At 32.3% G+C, this 24430-nt stretch overlaps 2 protein-coding genes across 45 annotated transcripts in view; one reads left to right on the top strand and one right to left on the bottom strand.

Annotated features, from left to right (window-relative positions):
* Nucleotides 1-12203, top strand: part of LOC105331031 (trichohyalin) — a 53451-nt gene extending 41248 nt beyond the window's left edge. For 12 of the 17 annotated variants that reach the window (XM_066080235.1, XM_066080233.1, XM_066080227.1 and 9 more), the window contains 11 exons: nucleotides 4143-4274; nucleotides 4538-4752; nucleotides 5124-5190; nucleotides 5521-5544; nucleotides 6468-6572; nucleotides 7479-7562; nucleotides 8146-8324; nucleotides 8490-8601; nucleotides 8788-8970; nucleotides 9460-9642; nucleotides 10952-12203. In XM_066080235.1, coding sequence (XP_065936307.1) covers nucleotides 4143-4274; nucleotides 4538-4752; nucleotides 5124-5190; nucleotides 5521-5544; nucleotides 6468-6572; nucleotides 7479-7562; nucleotides 8146-8324; nucleotides 8490-8601; nucleotides 8788-8970; nucleotides 9460-9642; nucleotides 10952-11047 — 1380 coding nt within the window. In that variant the 3' untranslated portion in view covers nucleotides 11048-12203. Of the gene's footprint in view, nucleotides 1-4142; nucleotides 4275-4537; nucleotides 4753-5123; nucleotides 5191-5520; nucleotides 5545-6467; nucleotides 6573-7478; nucleotides 7563-7768; nucleotides 7825-8145; nucleotides 8325-8489; nucleotides 8602-8787; nucleotides 8971-9459; nucleotides 9643-10096; nucleotides 10117-10810 lie in introns of all 17 variants that reach the window. The other 5 variants (XM_066080237.1, XM_066080229.1, XM_066080239.1 and 2 more) reach the window with 5 other exon arrangements.
* Nucleotides 12204-12711: 508 nt separating this feature from the next.
* LOC105331026 (serine/arginine repetitive matrix protein 1) overlaps nucleotides 12712-24430 on the bottom strand; it is a 35496-nt gene continuing 23777 nt past the window's right edge. For 25 of the 28 annotated variants that reach the window (XM_066080198.1, XM_066080201.1, XM_066080202.1 and 22 more), the window contains 10 exons: nucleotides 23749-23789; nucleotides 21949-22238; nucleotides 21585-21605; nucleotides 17486-17633; nucleotides 16958-17011; nucleotides 16027-16110; nucleotides 15705-15801; nucleotides 15063-15178; nucleotides 14496-14659; nucleotides 12712-13355 (listed from right to left, as the gene is read on the bottom strand). In XM_066080198.1, the coding sequence (XP_065936270.1) occupies nucleotides 13220-13355; nucleotides 14496-14659; nucleotides 15063-15178; nucleotides 15705-15801; nucleotides 16027-16110; nucleotides 16958-17011; nucleotides 17486-17633; nucleotides 21585-21605; nucleotides 21949-22238; nucleotides 23749-23789 (1151 nt within the window). In that variant the 3' untranslated portion in view covers nucleotides 12712-13219. The remainder of the gene's footprint in view (nucleotides 13356-14495; nucleotides 14660-15062; nucleotides 15179-15704; nucleotides 15802-16026; nucleotides 16111-16957; nucleotides 17012-17485; nucleotides 17634-21584; nucleotides 21606-21948; nucleotides 22239-23748; nucleotides 23790-24430) is intronic. The other 3 variants (XM_066080203.1, XM_066080199.1, XM_066080208.1) reach the window with 3 other exon arrangements.

Here is a 24430-nt window from a genome sequence, read left to right as displayed (position 1 = left end):
ATTTCATTATAAAGATATTGATTAGTGGGAGCCAGAATAAAATATTTAAATTGTCATGACAAGTGTTTTTGGCCTTAAATTATGCATGATAAGTGAAGTTAGGCAGCACCTGTACATTACCAAATGCAAGGCAGAAAGATAGCATTAGAAATAGTGAATCATTTATTAATGTCAGCCATTTTTGTCTTGGCAGAATAATGGGATAAATTAAATGCTACAGGAGGAGGAAGAGCTTTCTGGTCAATAGAAGCTGAGAGTTAATGATAACTGCTTTTTTTCTACACAATCATTCGTTGTTTTACTTGGATATGTACAACCATATAATCACAAGGTCGATACAAAGTACTACATTGTAAATGAGACAGGGCTTGTGGGTGAATTTTGATTGGTGGTAATGTAACTGCAGATGGTTAGCAAAATGCACCAATAATAATAGATTAGTTTTTTTATGTTTTTTTTAATATACCTGCATGTTAATGTTTTCTATTTTTTTTGGGGGGGGGGGGGGGGGGGGCGTAGTACAATAGATTTTGCAAATGATAATCACCTGAGGAGTAGAAGTGAATTTTCCTGTTATATTTTATAGCAAGTCTGGAATAAAACAGTTATTGTTCTTGTTTCTTTCATTTCAAAATGCATGCACCCAATAGTACTGTAAATCTACAAAAGGGAAGGACTATTCTGATCTTGTTCGTTCCACGTTAATGACTTGTATGTACAGACATTTTTTCATATAAGTTCTGACACATAGTTTAATATTGATGATCTAGATCTCTCTTATTCAGGATAGTTTCAGGCAGTCTGTAGATTGTAGAATGTATGATTTATATTCAGCTACCAAATTAAACAAATCTATCAGAATTCCTCCAGCTCTATAGGTCTGGCTGATAGAATTGTGACGGACTATGGGAGCCAAGTAATTCTGTGACTCTATCTTATCAGCCAAACAAATCTCCTCATTTTATCACTTTCTAAATTGAGAAGTTTGTATAGTTTTGTCAGTTCATGGTTTTCCACTCGATTTAAACTCTATCCTTGATTTAACATGTTCTGATCAGCTTTTTTTTCACAAGTCGAGAAGAATTCTTTTCTTTTTTATTATCATGTTTTGTTTAAGCAGATTACATGAAAAAGAAAACTGTGGCTCATTATGATCTTTGTATATACCAAACAAAGACTGTGTTAAATGGCTCAGATCAAATTATCAAGGTGTAGTATTGTGAAAGTTCAAACATTATATATTTAACTGCTTTTAATACCTTTAAGTTCAGCACAGCCGAGGGCTTACTCACAGTTCTGAGGGAAGGAGTAATATAGATATATATATGTATAGGAATTTTTTTCACCTCAAGTCCTGAAAACTCTTGTGTTTTGTGCTCCTTTTGTATTGGGTTTTGATTGGATTATTGTGTCACCTATACGCCGGTTTATATTGCCTTTGCCTCGATGGTATTGATTTGTGGGATATTGCAGTCTTTCATGTGTTCTTGCTCTTGATTTCTATGGTTTAATAGGCACTGTGACAAATCAAAAGGAACAACCTTTTTCTTCAATGAGAATTCAACTTTCCACCTTCTGGGTGCATCCAGAAAACTAATTCTGTCGGTGTTTAATTTTTCTACATGCTTTACATGTTTTTTTTGCATTGGAAAAAAAATTGAAATGGAAGAAGCTTACTAAGCACCTGAATTGTGACTGAATAATATATGTGTTCTGTGTACTTCTGTGTAACCGACTTATTTGGATCTAGACAAAATCTAAATGCTGTAAATCTTATATAGGCATGTAGTAAATTCTATGCCTAATATCCTCAACCATACTTCAGACAATTGTAACGTGTGGCAAGTTTTTGTATTGTAAATTTGGAGAAAAATAAACAGGGTCTGACAAGGGTGCTTTTGAGTTGAAGTATCTTCAGGCATTCTTCCTATATGTTAAACGTTTCAAGGAGCTAGGTGTTTCTTCATCCGTCAGGAATGGATCTGGATTATGATCAACTCCGTGAAGTTAGAACTAGGTTCACAAATTGCATGCATGTGAGTATACATATTACGATTGATATAGCAAATATTATATCAATAAGGAGGTTCTAGGAATTGGTCATTTTCATAAAGAAAAAAATAGTAGAATTTTAAAATGAAGATATACTTAAAGTGAAATTGCTTTACTAAAAGACTGTACTAGCGAGAATCAAAATCCATGTATTCATTCCTCTGAATCTGAAGGCTTTCTTTTTGGTTAACATTACCGGTAACATTAGGTAGTGATAATTAATGGAATTGAAACCTGATACTTTGGTGCATCATTAATATTGATGGAAAAGTATTAAAGCAACCCTAATAGTCCAAAAGAAAAAAAGTTTTGTAAAAGTAATTAGATTCTCGTGTTTGAATCATCGTGTTAATTGAAGGAAGCCATCATAGGATACCATTCAGCAAAGTGGGTAGTGTTTCATTCAGCTCAAGTTTATTCTCAATTAGGTGTGAAAAGAAAATTGATTTTGTGTCATAAAAACTGAAAAGCTATGTTTGGGGGAGGAATGTAAATTTGAGAAATCGTTTCATTTAATACTACAACGTTTCTAGTAAGATTTTAGTATGAATTGTGTTGTAAGACTTTTTTTTCAATCTAGAACTCATGTATTTCGCAAAAAGCAAGTACACCTATATACTAAGAACTGCAATATGTTTGTAAATTTAGATGCATAAATAATTGTGATGTCATTGAGGTGAATTTGATTTGTGTTCATGTTGGAACATCCAAACTTCCATTATGAATCTCTATAGGTCCATACAAGTGTTAAATGGGAATTCAATGTTTGGCTGATGCCATGAATTATTTTTATTTGCTTGATTTAAGAAGTCTGGTTTAAAGGTTTAAATAAACAGTTTTTTATTATGTTAAAGATTTTCAACAGTTCTTATATATAGTGCCATGATACTTCCTTCAGTTTCATTGCGGCTCATTTAAATTTTCACCATCTGTTTTGCAAATTCTTTGTCTTTAATGATTCAAACACTTTTTTTTATTACAGCGGAGTTGTTAATAAAAAGTTAATATGGATTTTGGACAATGGGGATTGTTGTATTAAATAACAATTACAAGTTCTTACACAAACTCTTTTAAAGTGTATAAATGAATTCTCTTTTTCCACCCAACAATGTAAAGTACAATCTTGAAATCAATACAACATATTGTCGTTCATTTGTTTCTTACATCATAGCTTTTAGCACCGGGTGTAAAGGTGTTTGGGTCTATTTAATCGAACAGAGTAATGAAATATTTTATGCCACATTAAACTACATTCAAGTTTTATATTAGGGAGTGTATAAAATTCTTGTGTAAACTTGTTTTCAATATCATCAAATTTAAAGGTAAGACCATAAGTATTCAAAAGGGTATGCTATATTATCTGCACACACTGCTAGCCATGCAATGACCCCTGTGAAAATTCTGCTGATAGTAAAGAATATTGAATAAACAATGCCAGGGTTAAAAGCAGACTTTTGTATACTGACTTGTTTCTTCCAAACACTGGAAGTCTGTTAAGGAGAATTCACTTAAGAACTTCTGTGACTTAAAGATATGTAAAAGTTAAATGGCTAAATTAAGCCTTAGATCTATTTAATCTGTTCCGATGTCATAATGACTGAATTTGTAGACCATGCCCAATAATGTATTAGTGTTCTTAAATTGGTGCATGGCTAAGCCCTCGTTCACAATTTATTTTTATGTGAATAATATTGAATGGTAAATATTTGGATCCTGAACTGAATCAACATTTAAACAGAAATTTTATTTATTTTTCATGAGTAAAGTCAACATTTAATAAAAAGGATGGCCGTAAGCGCTCTATCAGCATTCTTTAACATTTCAATTGTGGTTCATGTAGCATGCAATTTGTTTTCGTATCAGACATCAAACTATAATTATTTTTTAATTGAAGTACTTTGCAGTAAATTCAACAGCAAAAATTATATAAAGGGGCTTGCTTTTTGGAGAGAGAGATAGAGGGGGAGAGAGTGAGAAAACCATTTAGAATTATCAAAATACATCAAGTAAATGTGTATTGATTTGAAGCAGCCAATAACAATTATCTCTGTAATGTCTATTAAACATCATGGTATCTTACTGTTTTGTAGGACCTTGAGGAGCAGCGGCAGATGACCAAGCAGGCAGCTCATGATCGCATGGTGGCTGTGGCTCGAGCCAAGGACCAGCTGAAGCATGAGATGCTGCAAGAGATGGACAGAGTCAGGGAAAAACTAAAGCAGGTTGGAAAATAAGTTTTATTTAGAACCAGATTTGAAACATGTTTAATGCCTTAATATCTAGTGTGCTGAGTAAACAATGGCAGTCCAATAATATGCTGTACAATAACGTTTTGTCAGATATTATGGAGTTGAGTTTAATTAAAAATAACCAATTCGGAAGTAAACTTTTGTTTTGTGAGGAACTGTGTTAAAAAAAGCTGTTAGTAACAAATCCTTTAGTGAATTGGCTTCCAGTAATGGTTTGTTTTTCACTGTTCAAACAGGAACATAAACAGGAAATAGCGCGACTACAGGACACGATACGCAGGCAGGAGGAGGAGTTGTGTAACCTGCGAGCGGAGAGGAAGCTGTACGTCCGGCCGGAGCTGGAGAACTCACTGGACCGTGTCGAGAGGACCATTGTCAATGAAATCAACGAGGAATGCAGACGCAACTCAGGAATTCTGGGAAACAATCCCAGAAAGGTTAATCTGAAAAAGTATGGAACACATAAATAAAGTGGAATAGTAACCGACTCAAACTTAATAAACAACGACCATGTAATATGGTCATTATAAATAAGATTTAAAAAGTTACTGGTAATTCATTGTAAAAGAAGTATTCATAAATTACTGATTACTGCTGTTCAATATAGATAAATTGACATCTTCTTGCAGTCAATATTTATGATGGCAAAGCAATTACAATGTAGTGGTTATAAGGCCAAGGACTTCAGAAGTTATTTCCTTCTATCTTCTACACTTCAAAGCAGATCAGCTCGTTAGTCATCCATAAAGATAATTTTTGTCCTTGTTTTACTGCCGTTGTTTCCTTGACAGTAGTTTTATTGTTTTTAATCATGTTTTACAGCTTCCAAGTAGAAAATGGAGGTTACACTCCCAATGGCAGAAGTAGAACCCCAACCACAGCAGCACTGGTGAGTGTGACTGAGGTTTATAAGGCTTCATTACCTACCAATATATAGCATTCATTTTAACTTTTATTTTGTTGTTACTGGTATGGTTCCATCTTAAGGGCTACAGAGAAGAAAGTTCTCGAGAGCTTAATACTTTTTCTGTATATATAGCCATTAAGATGGAAGATCCTTCTTTGCAATATATTGTACCCAATAAATATGGCACAAATAAGTGACTTATCAGTGTCAGAGTGTTAAACAAGAGGAGGAAAATCTCAGTGCTAGAGTTGAAGGGATGGCTGATTCATACATGTATGTGTTTCATTCAGTCCTGTTTTTATTCTACAATAGATTCAGCCCACAGAACATAAAGAGGTTTGTTCATCACAATCATAACAATGCTGACGACTCTCTTGTATCCGTACAATACGCATTGTCTGTCTAACATTGCTGCCTTGTATTCTGTAGATGTCGAAGCTTACACTTCTCTTTAATAATTGATCGTTAAAACAATGGATATTTTAGACTTGCATCTCCGTCTGCTAATGGGGAAGGGTTTAATGACAATTTGTTTAGAATTGTGTAATCTTTATTAGCTCTTCATTCTGAATATATGTCACTAATTTCAATTCTTTGCTAATATGTTCCTTTCTAAATTTAAAACTATGTACATCTTAAATATTTTGTATACTAGCTTGTACATATAGGTATGTTTGTGGAAAAATTATTTCATTGTATGCTATACAAAGAGTACATGTGGAATTATTTTTGTGATTAAACAATTGCAATATGGTTTTGAACTGGAGTTCTTCCACCGCTAGGCAGGTGCTATTTTTGCTGAGTCATTGATGTACACAGCTTTGCCAGGTACTACCATTCCATGGCAGACCAAGTCACTGACAACCACAATAGTTATAAATTTGAATTTATTTATATATACAATGAATTGAATTGTGTATAAAAAGATGATGTCTCTATTCTTTTGACATCTTTTCATATGTAGAACATTTTGCTAATGTGTCTAATATTTTGGCTATATTTTTTATGTGCAAGACACATTTGCAGTGAATTCTATCACTATTTTGATATTTGCTATTTTGATAAGTACAGTTTGCTTGCAGTGAACATTTTCACCATTTAAACAAACCCTGTTTTATTATAATTATCTTCTACACTTTCACCATTTTAATGCCTTCATATTTTTATCATGTACTTTTAAGAATTTAAGAATTGTTATTGGTGTAGAATTCAAAAGGTACATACACATGTATTAAACCCTCCATGTATATTTTTTCCAGGCAAACCTTCGGGCCTGCAACCAAGACCTACGTAATCATGTGTCAGAATTGAAACAAGAATTAGAACTTCAGAAATCAGCTCTAATGAGAGTGGAACGAGAGAAGGTATTAATTAGTAATGGAAAACCACAGTGATTTATTATTGTTACATTACATGAAGGGTGTGAATAAAGACCAAAAAAGAATTTCTGAAAAGAATTAAAACTTGCATGCATAAAGAAAACTAATATTAAGTCATAAGATTTATGAACATAATCAAATCTACATCACATCAAAATAGCCAAATGACTATATATGATAAGGGCCTAAAATGGCCCCCTAAAATGAACATCATCATTTTACTATCATTCTTTGTTTTCTTAGTACAGATATGTATGTGATGTGTTTACATGATATTCATTTTGGTTCAAGTGCCCACAATTTAGAAATATGACATTGTAAAGACAACCTTTTCCCGCCATTTTTGCATTTTTAGCGTAAAACAGCTTGTTTTCAAGCAGTTTTTCCTTCCGAAAACATAGAGCGCATTCTTGAACAAATAAAATATTTTAATCAGAGATGTATCTAGCCAAGACTAATAAGTGACAAACAAATTTTCCTTATTCAAGCATGCGTTCTATATTTCCCATTCGTAAATAGATAAGAAAAATGTCAATTTTTGGCTGATTTTGATTGAATTATAGATATGGCGTCACTTTTGACGTCATAATCTGCCAGTGATTGAAAATAAATCAAATAAATAGATGAAAAATATATTTTATATCAACTCTTCGAAAAAATTAGTTAACATTTTATTGTACCCGAAACACTTAAAAAATGGCGAATTATGGGGGCCAAATTTAACTCTTATCATATATAGTTCTTTATATAATTCCTAGTTTAATTGTTGTTTTGTTATATAAAATCCTGAAATTTTGTTATGACACCCTGTTTTGATATATGACATCTTTGTGTTTTGATATCCAACATCCTGATGTTTTGATGTATGACCCCATGATGTTCTTAATGTAGGATGACATTGTACAGAAAGTAAAGCAGGAGATAGAGGTGGAGAAGAACAAGGAACTGGACAAGATGAAGCAGAGTTTGATAAAGGTACACCGCTCCTCACATCTCAAACATCCCAAACATCTCAAACAGCGGTACCAGTTTACTGAGAAAAATAATCTATAGATGGACAAGTTAGATTGTTTAAAAACATTTTTTTTAAAATACAAAAGCATTGGATAATAATTTTAAAATGTGTTGATGTGTGTTGTTATTGCAATATGCACATTAGAATAATTTTCTGATTTTTGCAGCAAATGCCAGCACTGGAGTACAATGGCTACAATGTGCACAAACCCAACAATCAAATGTAAGGAGATGGTGGCACGTACTGCACACACTGTTACACACATTCACTCAAAACACACGGGTAGAGGGCTCAGCATTCAATCATCAGAATATCAAAAAAATGTCAAAATTAGGTTAATTATTTGCGCAAAAACTATGACATGGATCAAAAATCTCCCAAATGCTGACGGCATTTAATATGCAAATAACCTTCACACTATTGGTGTATTCTGAATGCTGTCCTTTCTATCTATCACTCTATGTAGTGTGTGAGCACAGGTGTTGCAAGGCAGACAACACTGCTTATGTCGAATTTTAAGAAAACTTAAATTAATTTTACTAGGAACAGGAGCAAAAACTGCAACAGCAAGAGCAAAGTTATAATGAGAAATATAAAAAATGCTTAGTGGTAATAAAACAGAGAGAGGAGGACTTACAGACTGTACAAAATCAGTATGATAAGTGGAGAGAGACCACCGACTCCATGATGAGTCGCATGGAACACACAATTCTTAACTCAAGGTAGTGTAAGGAAGGGTGGAGGATGTCTGAATGTTGGGAATGAAAGCTAGAAAACACAAATATACATACTCCATACATTGTTGTGGTTAAATTACTGTTATATGAATTGTATGAAACCTATTTTTGATCATCCACATGGAGTGAACATTCTTTTTTCCCTTGAAGGCAATACAACAACAAACTGGGATCTTCTCCCCACTATGAGTACAGCCCTCGGGGTGAGGTCCAGAACCACGAGATCTCAAGGCTCGAGAGAGAAATCAGGAGACTTGCTGAGGTATGAGCAAATTCCCACTAGGAAGTGCATCTTCATGAGATACATGTTTCATGCCTAAGCAAAAACTTTACAATTTAATACAATGCATGAAAAATATGGTAGGAAACATTTTAAAAATAAATGACCATTAGGTGATACAGAAATATGGTGTGTAAGGAGAGAACCATTACATTTATTTCTTTGCAGAACCAGAAACAAATGATTCAACAAAATGCTTCCACAGTTGAAGGCGAAATCAAGAATGAAAAAATGATCAACCAACTGAAAGCCAAAGTTGCTCTACTGCAGGATGAAAATAGTGCTCTCAAAAGCAGCAAGTTCAACTCCTACTCTGTCCCAGACCTGTCTAATCCATCACTCTATCGTACAGTAAGTACATAGGCACAAGGGTCATAGCAATGGTCCCCCTTATCTTCAAATAGGAATTAGTTCACAGTGTATCGTCATACAAATGCATTCTCCTGGTTATAAAGATGCTAAAAGCATATCATGATATTATTTTTGTTAGTTGATTTTAAATTTCTTTGACTGCTTTAAAGTATGAACTTCACATGGAATTTGATGCACATCTGGTATGAAGGGTGATGACTCTTTCCAGTCAATAAGTACATGACGTTTGTGGTTCTATCAGTACTTTATTTGTTTCTCTTTTGGTTGTTGTTCTATATTGCTCTGTTGCTCTATTAATTGTTGCTCTATTGAATTATGCTCAATTGGTTGTTGCTCAGTTGATGTTGCTCTGTTCTATTGATTGTTGTTCTATTGGTGTTGCTTTGTTGCTCTATTGGTTGTTGCTCTATTAGTTGTTGCTCTATAGGTAATTGCTCTATTGCTTTAATGATTGTTTCTCTGTTGCAGCCCCTGTCCCTACCCCAGCCCTCACACCGGGAGAAGCTGGCTCATTTCCTAGAGCAGCGGTCCAAGGAGGGACTAATGGACAGTGAGACAGTGGCCCAGCACCAGCGGATGAACCGGAACATGATGTCACAGAAAATGATGGAGATGACACGCCTCCAGAACTCACTGACCGACCAGGCAAAGGTATGTACTGCTGTACTCAACATGCATACTACATCGCTACCTCTTAAAATATTTACACAGGCTTCAGTCCTCATTCTTTAGTTTCTGCACTCTTATTGTTTATTTTGTACATGTAATGTTATGTATTACATGTATGTTTTGTTGATGAAAATTTCTTTGAAATTTCCTTGAAAAAAATTGCAGTAATCTGAAGACTGTGTATATTAATTTTAAAAAAGCTAGAAAATATTGCATGTACATGTAGTTTATGTATTAAATTGTCTTACTGTTACTTCTAAAATATTTCCTTCAGTACTAATTACAATATTTTGATTCTATTCAAATTTCTGATCTTTCTGATTTTTATTTTAATCTGCATGAAAGCTTAGTCAATGTATTTTCAATCGGATGTTTTCTCTAGATAATAGATATTAAAAAACTTGTTAGTTTAATTTTTTTCTGTTAATTCTAAAAGAGGACACCAAAGAACAATTGGTAGATACTTTTTGTGTTGTCTTTGATTCAAAATATCATTAATCAAATCCCTGTACATGCATATTGAACGAAGAAATGAAAAATAACACAATTTTTTGTTTTACTAAAAACCTAAATGTTTTGGGGGAACTGGCCGATTGACATTTTATTAATATTTTCATCTAGGGAAAGGAGTGTGCCATTTTATTGATTTTTCATCTTTGGCTAGGGAAAGCATCCTTCAGCTTAGCGTAGTTCTGTAGTTAGAGATTGGCTAATGCTGTTTGTTACAGTTTGTTGACAGGTGGTGGTGTGATGGTGGTGCTAGCATGAACATAAATACCTGGATCAACTGCTGGGATCTGACACATGCTTTCATTTACAAACATGCTAACATTAGCTTCTTGTTCTCACGTCTCTAATTGTTTATACTTTCATTTATCCAAGCTGATTTTCTGAACACTATTCAATATATAAAATTGTAATTTCTCACTCTTTATCAAAATTAAAAAACTCTTCAATATCAAAAACCCATCACATTAGATTTAACTTGTACAAAACTACTAGTACTTCTCATAACTTTAACAAATACCATATATAAAAATAAAATTCTTAAATGATTGTAAAAATTTTTTATAAAAAATATCTTTCATCAAAAGAGCCACAGCTGATGTTAGAATGTGACTTATATGTGTGTGACTTTGATTTTTTTCAGGATTTGATACACCTTAGCAAATCGTATCAGCAGCTGACTAAACGGCCAGCCTCTCCGATGAAGGACCTCAATACCACGCACTAAACACAGGAAACGCCCTGTAGATCTTATTGTTCTCTCACCTGTATGTGTCTGTTTCAGGATCTGATCTACCTGGGGAGGTCGTACGGTAACTTGGACAGGTATTATCACCCCCGTGAGGCTTGGTACTCTGTCCACGACAATAACCACTACTGATAGTACTCATGTTCTACTGATAGTACTCATCTTACATTACTTGTATTGACATCTGTGTAGTCACCGATTCTCAATGGAACACGTGCTTCATGTGTAATCATGGAATCAGCATTATAGTGTTGTATGTATTGCCATGGTCAAATACCGTAATGTTGCAAGAATAAACATTAAATGTACAATGTATGCCCTGGTTAAGATCCACATCAACAATTTTGCAAGAATAATGAAGAATTTTTAAATCATTTGTTTTCCCTTCTCATTACAACATATATCTGAACACCTATATTTATTATGCTAGATATTTTTGCAATAACCTCATATCAAGTGACTTCCATGTACAATATGTTCATATTAATTAATATGTAAAAGCTGTCTAATGTCTATGAATTATAAATTTTTTATGTTAAATTCTAGATTTATTACATGTAAATATTGTAGCTATTTTCTTATCTTTTGATTGTTAAAAGTAGGTATTTTTATTAATTTGGAATTTATACATATTTTTTAATCAAAATGTTTTGATACACTTTAAAATTAGTATGAGTTGGCAAGATCTTTTTTTTTTTTTTTACATTTAGTATTGCTTCTTCCGTCCATTTAGAGTTCTACAAATGTATTCCTGTATTAAAATGAAAATATATTTATTGATTTCTTTTAAAAGCATATATTCATATAGTTTCTGTGCCAAACTTTTTTTTCATCTTTGGTAGTCATATTTATAAAGTATAAATTATTAGATACTAGAGTTGAGCTGGAGGCAGATCTGAGATTGAACGTTGCTGTATATTATTCGCTTTACGTGTACCGGTAGTTGCTTTTCGTGGCAAGTCTTTGAATGAATTTTTTTAACTTTACAAACCCGACAGAGACGTCTAATTCTCTGATGATCCATCAGCTGTCTGTGATATTTTGTTCCGTCCATAAAAGGAAAACATAGTGCTGTGTCGTAGAATAGGAGTGGTGAATGAAAGCAAGTGCATGTGTACTAGTGTTGTGAGTGATTGAGGGTATGAGTGTTGACATAGAATAGGATATTGCAATTTGTAGATGTTATTAGCTAGTGGGTTTTTTTTTTTATTTATGCATTATTTGCAAAATGTATTTATGATATTATTAATACATGTATATATTACAAATAAATATGATATATGTTCAACTTAAGTGGTGTTACTTTCTTTATGCTCCATCATAAGATAAATAGGGCAACTAGAGTGAATGCTTTTCTGTTTATTAGACATGTTTTTACCAGGGAACTCTGCTGTTTTCGTAGACATGGATTTCCTTATATATAAGGTGACCTAGCCATCAAGTTAATGAATTTAGCAGAGTTTTTCCCCTTGGAAATAGAATACATGTAATTTTATATTCAACCAGACCTTGTTATGGTAACATGGTACACACCTACTGCTACATGGATGTGTTCAAAATTAATGGAGTACATGTACTGTGAAATATAAACATGATATTTAGGAAGTTTAACATACATACATTGTACATACATAGAGTAATTTAAACCAAAAAATCTGTAGTACTGGTAATGTTTGCTGTAAAGATTTATTTCACCCCAAACCCCAAAAGGCAACGTTTTGCACCATGCCTAATTTCTTTTTATAAAGGTATAAAGTATACCAGGTGTTCCAAAAGTTCAAGAAATAGAGAGAGACTTCAAGTATTATAAGATTTTTTTTATTCATCATTTGATAAAAATTGCATCTTGTAATAAATAAATAAATCCTGTTCTACAATGATTTAATTCAATTAAAGAGTGATATGATGTTCCGAGGTTCTCTTTAAAAATCATCTGACATTCGTCTATACTGTATTGCTAGAGATGACATGAGTATTGTAATAATTACAAATGATTAATAGATTATTTCCTCTTAAATGCAGTGTATTGCAATTGGAGGGGGCAATGTCTTTCTACATTTATCACAGAAATGCTCCTAAACTCTATCAAAATAGATTTCTCTAGAAAGAAAAAAAAAGACTGAAATTATTAGCCTGAATAACGAAAAGAGAAATCTATTATCACAGCTGCTATCAACAGGGCATGTTGTGTTAAAGCTTGAGTCTATCTGTCCGAGCGGACAGGCTGCTCACTGGATCTCGATCCGAACACTAGATACATGGACCATGTTGAAGGGACTGGCAGTGCGGACCTACTCAGTTCAATCAGTTCAGTTCCTTGAGAATCCGGACAATTTTAGGGTTCACTTGAACTCCTGTTAACTTCCATTCCAGAGCACTGAAGTCTGCACATTCTATTTTTTCCTTTTGATAATCGGGTTGATCCACTTGTTCTTGGGAACTGATCATAAATAGAAAAGGAAAAATTGGTTATGTTCATGGTACACAACACAAATTTTTTAGGTATGTATCAAAGTTGAGTTTAAAAAATCATAAGAATTATCTTCATTTCAATTTGAAAATTTTTGTCAAGCGTCAATTTTTTTTCTGAAATAAACAAATTTAAATTGTATCTAAAACTCCACACAGTGTTAAAACAGCTAGGTTAAGGAATTGATCAACAGAAGCATAGGTGCAGGGATAAAACAGCCCACTTACTTTTACAATTACCGGTAAGTAAACAAAGATTAAAACAAAATGGAAGTCAGTCCATGTATTTAATTTTGGACTTTTTCTTGACAACCGTTAGAAAGGCATTCATCAGCTGGACAGACAACAAAATGTCTGTACCTAGCTTACTGTCAACACTAGGTTGTATCAAAAATGCACAGCATCAAAGCGAACACTTCATATAACATTTTTTTAATGTCCACAAATTGAAGGTGTTACTAATAAGAAAGGGTTTACGGTGACACACTTATTTTTGGCATGCTACAACACCAGGACTTACTACCTCTCATCAGAGCTCACACAAACTTTAGGTAACCCTGAGGTTGTGTTTACTTACTCACTGCAAGAAAGAGTTTCTTATATGTCAATACAGACTCTTCAAATTGTTTATCATGCAATAAACTTTCTAAATGCAATTTTTCAGGTGCTTCAGACAAGAATTAAGCTTTTAAAAATCAAAGTACTGGTAAGGTAACAAAACAATAAAGATCATGATATTTTGGTAAAAAAAAAAACACTCTAAATTAAAAGATACGAGTACGTATTCAAAATGCTTACATAGTCATAGTGCATAATGCAAGGATAAAAATACTAAACATTTTTGGCAATTAAATGTTTATAATGCATAAAACATTTATGATTTCATGCAAACTAAGAATTGTTCAGAAAACAGTTTACATTAATGCCAAATTTCATTCAAAATTATGCACAAAATCTTATGCAATTGCTGAAAATTAAATGATACCTATTGCCCAAAATGACAGATTTTTCTTTTTTCCTCCAAATAATTAAAGCATTATAAAAATAACACTTCTATATGAAATTACATAGAGATGAAATGGGAAGTTCTCATTTTGATTTTGCTACTTACACATGTGTTGAACACATCAATCTTTCAGCGAGGGCAGCCATTGCAGAGAATCCATCCACATCCACGCGCGTGGAATCCGAGATATCTAGGAGCTCCACTATTCTCTTGTAGTCATCAGATGTAAGTGTATTCACCAAAACCATTGTCAGGGCTTTTTCCAGGTCCTATAAAATTGTAGATATTACTTAAGATGCTCACAGGAGTTAATTTTTTCCTGTGAATTATTTATAGATAATACATGCATGTAACTACTTCCTCTTCTTCATTTTATTCCTTAATTTATTCTGCAAATAATTGGAATGAATATTAGGCATTGTTGGTGAGCTCACAGTCTAACATATTAGGAGTTTTCCACCATATATAATATTATTCTTTTGTAAGAGAGAGATAGAGATCAAACTTGAGCCCATCCATGTTTTATTACACCTTGCAGAGCCAGATATCATTGATGTATGAATGCATTTTATATATAAATTCTATCCCATTGGCTCCAAGGTAAATGTAAATGATAAATGGTATCTACATGTACATGTAAGGGGGAGAACTCTCTGATAGAAATGAGCCTACCTTGAATGGTATTTGGCCAGTTTTATCTTTGTGTTTGACAAAGATGTCTTGATAAAGCTTTTTCCGTCGCCTCTTGATGATGCAGAAATTTTTCACATAATCTAATGGCGTCATTTCTACAAAAAATGGATTAATTTTTTTATGAAATTATTTATCAATAAAAACAACTACATGATTAAAGCAGATGTTGATATTGCTGTTACATGCGGGTTCAATTTCTAATAGCAATATTAGATTAGATATTTTATCATAGTTGCTATAACATAATATGCAATCAAAATTATATCAACTTAATTTGCCTCCATTACATTTATTAATAATATAAAATATAAAGGTGATTAGCATAATATCAAAAAATTATTGGTAAATCTGTTACTGTAGAATCAAAACCTGCCCAATACCCTAATACATGTATTTATGGTGCCCTTTTATTTGAAAATTGATTACCTCTCATTAATTAATTTAAATCTGCAATAAACCAATATTTAATTTGATCTACTGTCATATACATGTATATCAATCATGAAAATGAAGCCTTAAAATTGTGTTCCCTATGGACCTGAAAATTCATGAAAATTGACACCCATACAAATCTAAATGATTCAAAAGTATTTTGAAATAGAATTCTTTAAGGAGACTTACGCTCCAGACGTGCCATGTCGATGGGTAGGGTGAATCGGCTGGACTGCTGGGACAAGGCTAGCCGCCCTGTCACCCATGTAGCCTTCTGGACATTTTTCTGAAGAAAAAATTTAGCAAAATAAATTACAGTGAATGCATGGGTCTCAAAACTTTTATTAAACATTAAAGAATGTAAGCTAAAATTATATGAAAAATTAATTATTGGTACATGTATTAGTTGCTCCATTAAATTGGAAAAAAAACATTAGGCATTTTCACTTTTTTACCTACAAGTACATTGTATATTCTAACCAATAGGTAATTGTTCACAAGAGTTGCCTACCCTTGGAGAATCTTCTCCCATCATCTCCATAATGTTAAAGTCAAAATTCTTCAGTCTTTGCTTTAGCTGGTCATCTAAATCATCCTATACAGAGTAAAAAAAAAATCATAAAACTGATCCCAATCAGACAAGTACCAGAAGATTTCATATTTGTAACTCATACTGTATACGACTGTAGGTATCTCTAATCTACTCACACATACTGGTAGAGAGAGAGAGAGAGAGAGAGAGAGAGAGAGAGAGATATATATATATATATATATATATATATATATATATATATATATATATATATATATATATATATATATATATATATATATATATATATATATATATATATATATATATATATATATATATTATAGTTATAATATCTTATATTGATTTTCCCCAAAATATTGGAATCACAGTTGTCTTATACCAATAGAATAAAATTGAAAGACTACCATTATATCATATGAGAGCATTGTAGATATATTAAACACATTTAACAAGCTTCGCATGCAATGAGTATGCAACATTTTTTTTTATAAAGCTCACATATTTTAGGTATAATTTAACTTGTATATGTGTTTTCATGACTTTTTGTTATAATTATATATTAAAGCACAAGTAGGACATGTAACTCTAAAGCTAATTCAGTTAATTTTTAACATAAATGATTCAAATCTACTAGCAATGAGGTTAAAGTTAAACCCTGCTAGCAACGATGTTAAAGTTTCCATCTAAAAAGCCCACTTTTGAATACCATTAACACTGCAGACCTATTATGTTAAGAGGATGATCCAACATGCAACAATAATCACAGATGACAATTAATTGTTAAATCCGTCGAACAAAACACAACTATTGTTCATGACATATGACACAGATCTGACATTGCAATGGTGTATGAATGGTGACTGTCCAGTGCTCACATATTGCTTACCAAATCCACCTCTTCCTCTTTAGGAAACTCCAGAGGAGTTCTTAACACAAGGGGCTGACAACAGGAAACAGTACTTATATGAACGCAAACAGAAAAATCTACTTTCTATCATACATATTAATTTACAAACATTTCCATGCAATCAACTAACTGAAGACATAATATAATCTAGGGATGAATGTTAAGAATTGCTAACATGTGAACTATTTATGTCTCTTGTAGGGAAAAGGTGGTAAAAATTATATTTCATACAAAATAGTAGCCAATAAAGTTGCCCTAAATGTGTAACTCGGACCCATTAAATAATAAATTCTGATCAACGCTTTCCTATCTAAAAAAAATTCTAAATTTCTGACAAGTATATTGTACTCTCAAACTTGAAGTGCCTATTTTACAATGATGCAAATATGCAGGTACCAGTAAAAATATGTATCTTGTATCCTTGGTTATCATATATCTACTAAAAGATACCTAAGTTTTGAAATGGTAATATACAGATTATGAATTGTTGCTATTTGGCTCCAGTACCTCGGGGTCTTTGGGAGGGGGAGTTTCATGCTTTGGTTGGGACACCAGGTGGCGGTCTGCTTTCCGTTTCTCTTTCTTGTCTTTCTTCTTGTCCTCAAAGGTCGGCAGGCTGGGGACCTCTAAATCAACCTTAATGTCTTTGTTTTTCCTGAAATAGAGAGACATTTTCCTTTGAACCAAATTTGAGTAATATATTAATCGATGAATGTTTACTAAATAACGAGTTTATTTATATATTTCAATTTAAAATTCAAACAATACATTATTTTAATTGTTAACTAATATCCTATCTATGAATTTCATTTATGATTCAATATTGCACCTGGAAAAAAAAAAAAGAAAGGAAGAATTTTACATAAACCTAGCAATTGAGATAATGCATTTGCACTATGGTAAAATCACAGCTAGGGACATGCACAGAATTTACACCATGCCTTAGATTTCAACAGTTTATTGATTTAAGTAAATTCTAAGTCTCCTTTATATCCATAAGAACCACTGGTTTTGTCAATAAGAAATTCCAACACACTTTTGTACTTCACAAGGCCTCCCCAGGTGTTATTACAAGGAGCAAATTTTCTCCTTTCTCCCTAGCTATTCTGAAATATTTACTATTTCATATCAAATTTTACGCCTTTAAATCAGAGTAAATGATGCACTTAAGTTGGCAAACATTTCAAACTGGCAAATAATGTCGCAATGATTCATGTCGGCCCAATCTCTCAGAATGTTTTAAAATCCTATAAAACTGAACGAACTTGAAGAACATTTCAAAGACAATAAGGTACACAGACCTAACATCTTATAAAACCTGTAACAGACACACAGAAGGCTTTTGGCAATCTCTTGTCAATATCAGGTTTTTTAAATGTTCAAAGAACAAATGAAAATTTTAGACAATTCTGCATGGTTGTGTTATGTAAAATTTTAAAAGGAAAGTATGTCACCATGAATCTAAAAAATAAACAGGATTGAGTCTTTAAAACAAACAACTCTTTTTTTTTTCTTTTTTCTTTTTTTGAATACCGTATATATAACAGTTTTGCTGGCAGTCGGTATCACCTGTGGAAATATGAATAAAAAGAAAACTTCAAATAAAACATTTAACCATCTTAGATTTTAATATTGTTTTTCCTGTCTATACACCTTTTATTATATTTATTTTCAACTTAATCTGTGTCTATGTCTATGATTTGCAGTTGTAATTCAATAAACTTTGGTTCTTTAATAAATTTCATTCTGTTAGGCTGCAACAAACCTGAATATATGTTCTTACAAACTCAATCTGCCAATCTTACCTCTAACATTTGACTTGCCATATCAACCTGCCTTCAAAATAATATGATGGAAAATGATTCAGCGAAAAGATTATAGAGTTGTTTCCATGATGTTTATCAAGCCAGCTGATAAGTTGGACATATTTTCCTTCAACTCTATGTACATAGGACAAATCTATCCAATTGATTGACAAGGGAAATTGATTAAGCCGATTTACAGCCGAGGTAAATCGATGTCCTAGGATTATGGACCATCAATAGAATCCCTGATTAATGACCACTTCTAGGTTCCTGCTCTACCTCAGACAAAACCAACATTTTACTCATACACAAGTTAATTTTTACTTTAGCACGTACAGATTTGGCATCACTCTTTGCAAAATCTAATTCATTGTATGAAGTATGTTCCTACTCCTCAAATGGGTAACTTAAAATTTGTTCACTCCAGCTGTTTAGTTGATATAAATTATTACTATATACCTAAATGTCTTCTTGATACATAAAATACTAAAGTTATACACTTTTCTGCACACAAAAAATTTAAAAGATATTTGAATTGCAAAAACTTGCAACTTTTCTACCACTATTCAGAAAACTCTGTACATCATAAAAACAATTTATATATTTAAAATTAAGTTGATTAGTCAAAAAAGCATTACAATTAGTCTATATATAAATTACAATATCGACATATATATTGACATATAAATATAAAATGTTATTTTAATATTGAAATCATTTCAGACTTTGAGGCATCTATATACTTCAAGATTTAAGGATTTAAGTTTCAAAAATGGAGAAAAAAATTTATGCATTCTTAAAAATAAATTGTTTGCAGATACCGATTATGAATACCTTGTTGATGATAGCTAGAGTTGATTCAGAAACTTCTTTCTCTATATGTCACATAAATCCACTTTATGAAATAACTAAAACATCCACGAAAAAGTTCAACCTCCAATAAAAGTTTTTACCTCCAATAAAATATATCCAGAACAAGACAAAATTGACAACTGTCAAATTAAGTTAAATTCTCTCCATTTTATCACTGCCGAATATGTACACAAGTGGAGGAGTTTTAAAAGCCTCAGACTGAATTCTTTTTATTAAATTTCATTTTCAATGCCCATGTTCTAACTCAGGTGATATATTTGGTGTCTTGATAATTAAAAGTCTACTGTATTCTTGCCTAGAAACCTGTTCGTGTTTCACCAATAAACAACCCGACGCGTTAAGCTTTTCTTATCTTGTCCCTTTACTTTCTTTTGTGTTAATCTCCATTGACATGAAAAAGATTTTTTTGTCATTGCGCTCTAAGATTGTGCTGTGCTGTTCTATCTTGTCTACACACCACGAAACCATGGTGCGTTGGTCCCTCCGAAAAACAAAAGGGACAAAGATCGGCCTATTTTCTGCATTTTCATGCCTGACATCAAAAGAATCAAACAGAATTGGCTGTACAAATATTAAAATGGTTTGAAGAAAAAAGAACTCTCAAACAATTTCTTTCACAAGTAAATTTTCTTTGCTGTAAAGTTTTCTGGCTTTTAAATTCATCATTCAATGTTTGAATTACTATAGTATTAAAAGGACAATCAAACTTGAGATCGAAAGAAAAAAAATTTCAAAAAAACTTATAGGTAGTAAATCTTGAATCATACATCACAAAACCAGGGCATTGTGTAAAAAGATTATCAGATCTGAAATTGTCAATCTTTCTGCTGCTCTCACAGCTTATATTCAAAGTAGTGATGCTGTGAAAAGGGAGGTAACTTTCTTTCATCCCCATCAATTTTTAATTCTCTCATGAGGCAAAACCAAATAACAAATCATACCTACCATTTCAATATTGGCATGAATCTTTTGAATTTGGTACATGTATATATTGTGATAGAAGAAGGGCAAAAAAAGGAAGAGGCAACATTTCATGACAATGAGGATATTTAACAGGAAATATATTGACTGTGAGAAGTATGGTTCACTATAGTTCTTGTTTTGTACGTCTCATTACTGAATTTGATAATTACTGCAAATATAACAAACCTGGATTGAATAAATATATAACCATTCAACACTTTGACATTTGTAGTGTTTAATTTTCTATTTAATATAATTAATATTGCATGCTATGTATCCGGTAACATTGGAAATTTTTATAAAAACTAATAAATTGAATACTTAAAAAAAAAATTTATTTACAGATATCAATAAAGAATAGTGACTAAGTTATACATGTACTTAAAATTCTTAATTGATATCAATGGCTGTGTAATATTTGACTTTGTTTTTTTTAATAATAAACTCTAAAATAGGCTAGGGATTCAAATAATTGACCATGCATAAGATGTCTTTATATATTCACAGGTATGCATGCAAGTATCAATATATCTACATCATGCTGATCAAGCAAAAAACCAACATCTTCTTTGTAAACATAATCTATGAATAATACTTGATAGGTCTGTGAACTGAATTCATGTTCATTTTGGATTGGTATTCGCTGTATATATATCTTTCCCAATGAGAAATCTCAAAATTGATATGTTTATGATTTGAACATTCTAAACAACAGCGAATATTCAAAACTTTAAAATAAAAAGTACATATAATGATAAGTTTTATAGCTAAAAAAATGAAAAATATTCCTTTGAGCAAGATGCAATTAATACCATGAGAGAGAGACAGACAGACAGAGAGACAGAGAGAGAGATGAATTTGTTATACCATGCAGGAAGGTTATATAGTGATTCTAAGAAAATATCAGATATGAACTGGACTGAAATCTGACTGACATCTGACTGACATGCTTGTGATTGAATTACCATTGCTGTACAAGAGTAACGCTGGGAAAAGAAAGGTCAAACTTCACAAAATATTCCAACTACATCATGTAGTTCCTTTATAGTTACTATTATTCATAAATTGCAAACAAATGATTTGAGTCCATGCATGCCCAATAGTTATAGTATCATTTTTTTTAAGTACTTAGGAAAATATTTATTTCCATTTTGATAAAATCATCGTCAAATACTCCTAGATTGGATAAAAAATTTCCAAACAATCTAGAAGTTTTTGCAGTCATTCATAAACATTGAAGCTTAAAGTTGACTTGCAAATAAATAGAAATACAAACACATGTATACAATTAAAGCATACAATTTTCAGGTAATTGTAAATTCCACTTACGTGTCCTCAATGGGTTGAGGAGGTGGAGGGGGTGTGGCCGGTTTGGGGGGCTCCACTTTCTCCTCCATTTCTTCCTTTGGTTTCCGTGTGCGATGTATTGGCTTCTTCTCTTTTTTGATGAGGGCCCTTCTTCGCCTTTCCTCTTCTTCCTCAGCTTCTCGGAGAGACTTCAGGAGATCTGCGTCCTTATTGGGGTCTTCTTTCGGAGTCCGGGGTTCTGGGGAGGGTGGGGGTTGGACAGGAGATTGACGACCATCTCTATCACTCGGCACACTAATAGGTTCGGTTTTCTGTACAAATAAACAATTTTGTTATTTATGGTTGGGAAAGTCAAAAGAAAAACCCAACATCTAATGACATGGCATATTTATATCAAAATATGAAAAAACTGAACATTGAAAATATATGTCCAAAAATATGATATTAACGCAATAGAATATATTTCAAAATAGTATTCACATAATGTACATATTAATCGCATCAAGACAAAACTGAATGATAATTCAAAACAATTACCCACTTGGTACAAATTGATGTCCACAGATTTCACAATTATTCCATAATAAAACAGACAACAGTATGTCTGATCAGCCTCTTGAACAATTATTCTGATTTTACCATTAATTATCTAGCAATCAAATCCTACAGGGCTTGAACATCAGTAATTTGTGTAGAAATGATTATTGAGTCAGGCAGCTAGCCCGTGCTCTTAGTAACTGCAGCCTCATACAGGTGAAAAATCAATTTCAGTTTGCTGCCTTCACAAAGAGTATGGATTTGCCTCTATTTACTAGTCAGGCTTTCAAAAAATTCAAACAGGCTCTAATTTGTTCATTGTAGAAATCACAATGCACTTGGACATATAAAGATACACTTTCTCTTTGGTGTCGCCAGAAATACATGCAATGTTTGATTTATTCATTATTAACTATATATTTCTACCAATGTGAAGGTTTGCTATAGCTGTGCAGTGTGGGAAACCAGTTTTATGTATCTACTATCTATACAGTGCCCTTAGCAGGTACTCCGTAATGCAATGAATTATTCATCAATATACGGTACTTATCTGAATTTCTCCGAGAGCTATTGCAAAACCTTATGTCGCCAGAAATTGACAATGTATTTGTTCCTTCTATCAACAGTCGATATTTTATCATTTGTAAAAGCAAGTATGTATTAACAGCGTAATTATTCCCCAGTGATTTCACTATTTGATATCTTTATTTTTCACTAATCATATTTCATTTACATATTTGATTCTTTGGTCTATTAAACATATCCTCCAGTTTTGAAAGCAAAACTTACATATATAAACATGATCTGTTAATATTCTTATTAATAAGGTGCATGAGCATGCATGATTTTTGCAATCATTTCATCAGAAGAAAGGAAAGCATAAAAGTGTGACAGGTTACATTTCTGCATGCATTATGGATAGAGGTGATTTATCCGAACTTGGCAATAGCTAGTGTACGCTCAATTGATATTAAATTACTGATGGAGATTGGCCCAGTAAAGCACCTGTTTAACATACATGTCATTCATGCAATAGTAGTCAATTACAAATTGTCTGGACCATAAATGGCAATTAGGGAAAATTTTTAGTGAAGCTTGACATTGGGTGCTTGACCAGAATTTGGCAATGTCAGTAAGTGCTTTATTTCATGTAAAATTTTCCACTGAGTAAGTCTAATTCATACTTGCATGATTATACTGTTATATATCATACTTGTTTACATATATCACAACTTCAGATTTTTATTCTATTGTAAACTTTTTAAAATATACATGTTTGCCCACCTTTTTGTCATCCTTGCTGTCCGTTTTTGTGCTGGGTTTGCCTGTTCAAAAAGAAAACTTTCGTGAGAAAACTTGTACATTTAACAATGAGTTCTTTATCTGTTTAAAATAAACACACATTTTATTGATCGAATTGGAACATGTCAAATTAGTATAATCAATTGCCAATATCAAAAAGTACTTTAAAATATCATTGCAATTAATAAACTTGAGCATAAAAATACATCAGTGTTTATAATACATGTATAATAAACAATATGATTCTATAGCCACTATAAGAAAGCAGAATAAGCATACTTTAACCTGGTTTTTTTTTTTACTTTCATCACAGTGTATTCAACAATTTATAATAAATGTTTAAATGTTATTATAAGTAATTAGAATATACAAAAATTCTAAAACAAAAAGTTATTATGAAATAATTGAACATACAAGACAAACAATACTGTGGAATCATTAGATTTTGTGGTGGTTCAATTTTTGTGGAATTTGTGGGTACAGTTCATCCACAAATTAGCATCCTCCACGAATTAATAAATTAAGGTTATAGTCATATTTCTTTTTGTAGGTTTAAGATAAAAGGCGAATTAAATTACGTCCCCTTGAATCTGTAAAATTTTAGCAATCAACAAAAATTGTCCCCCACAAATTTTAATGATTCTATAGTACTTAATAACTAAAT

The sequence above is a fragment of the Magallana gigas genome, chromosome 3 (assembly GCF_963853765.1).
Source record: "Magallana gigas chromosome 3, xbMagGiga1.1, whole genome shotgun sequence".
Classification (NCBI taxonomy): Eukaryota; Metazoa; Mollusca; class Bivalvia; order Ostreida; family Ostreidae; genus Magallana; species Magallana gigas.
Note: the sequence above shows the minus strand (reverse complement) of the source record. Positions and strands in the feature narration are given on the sequence as shown.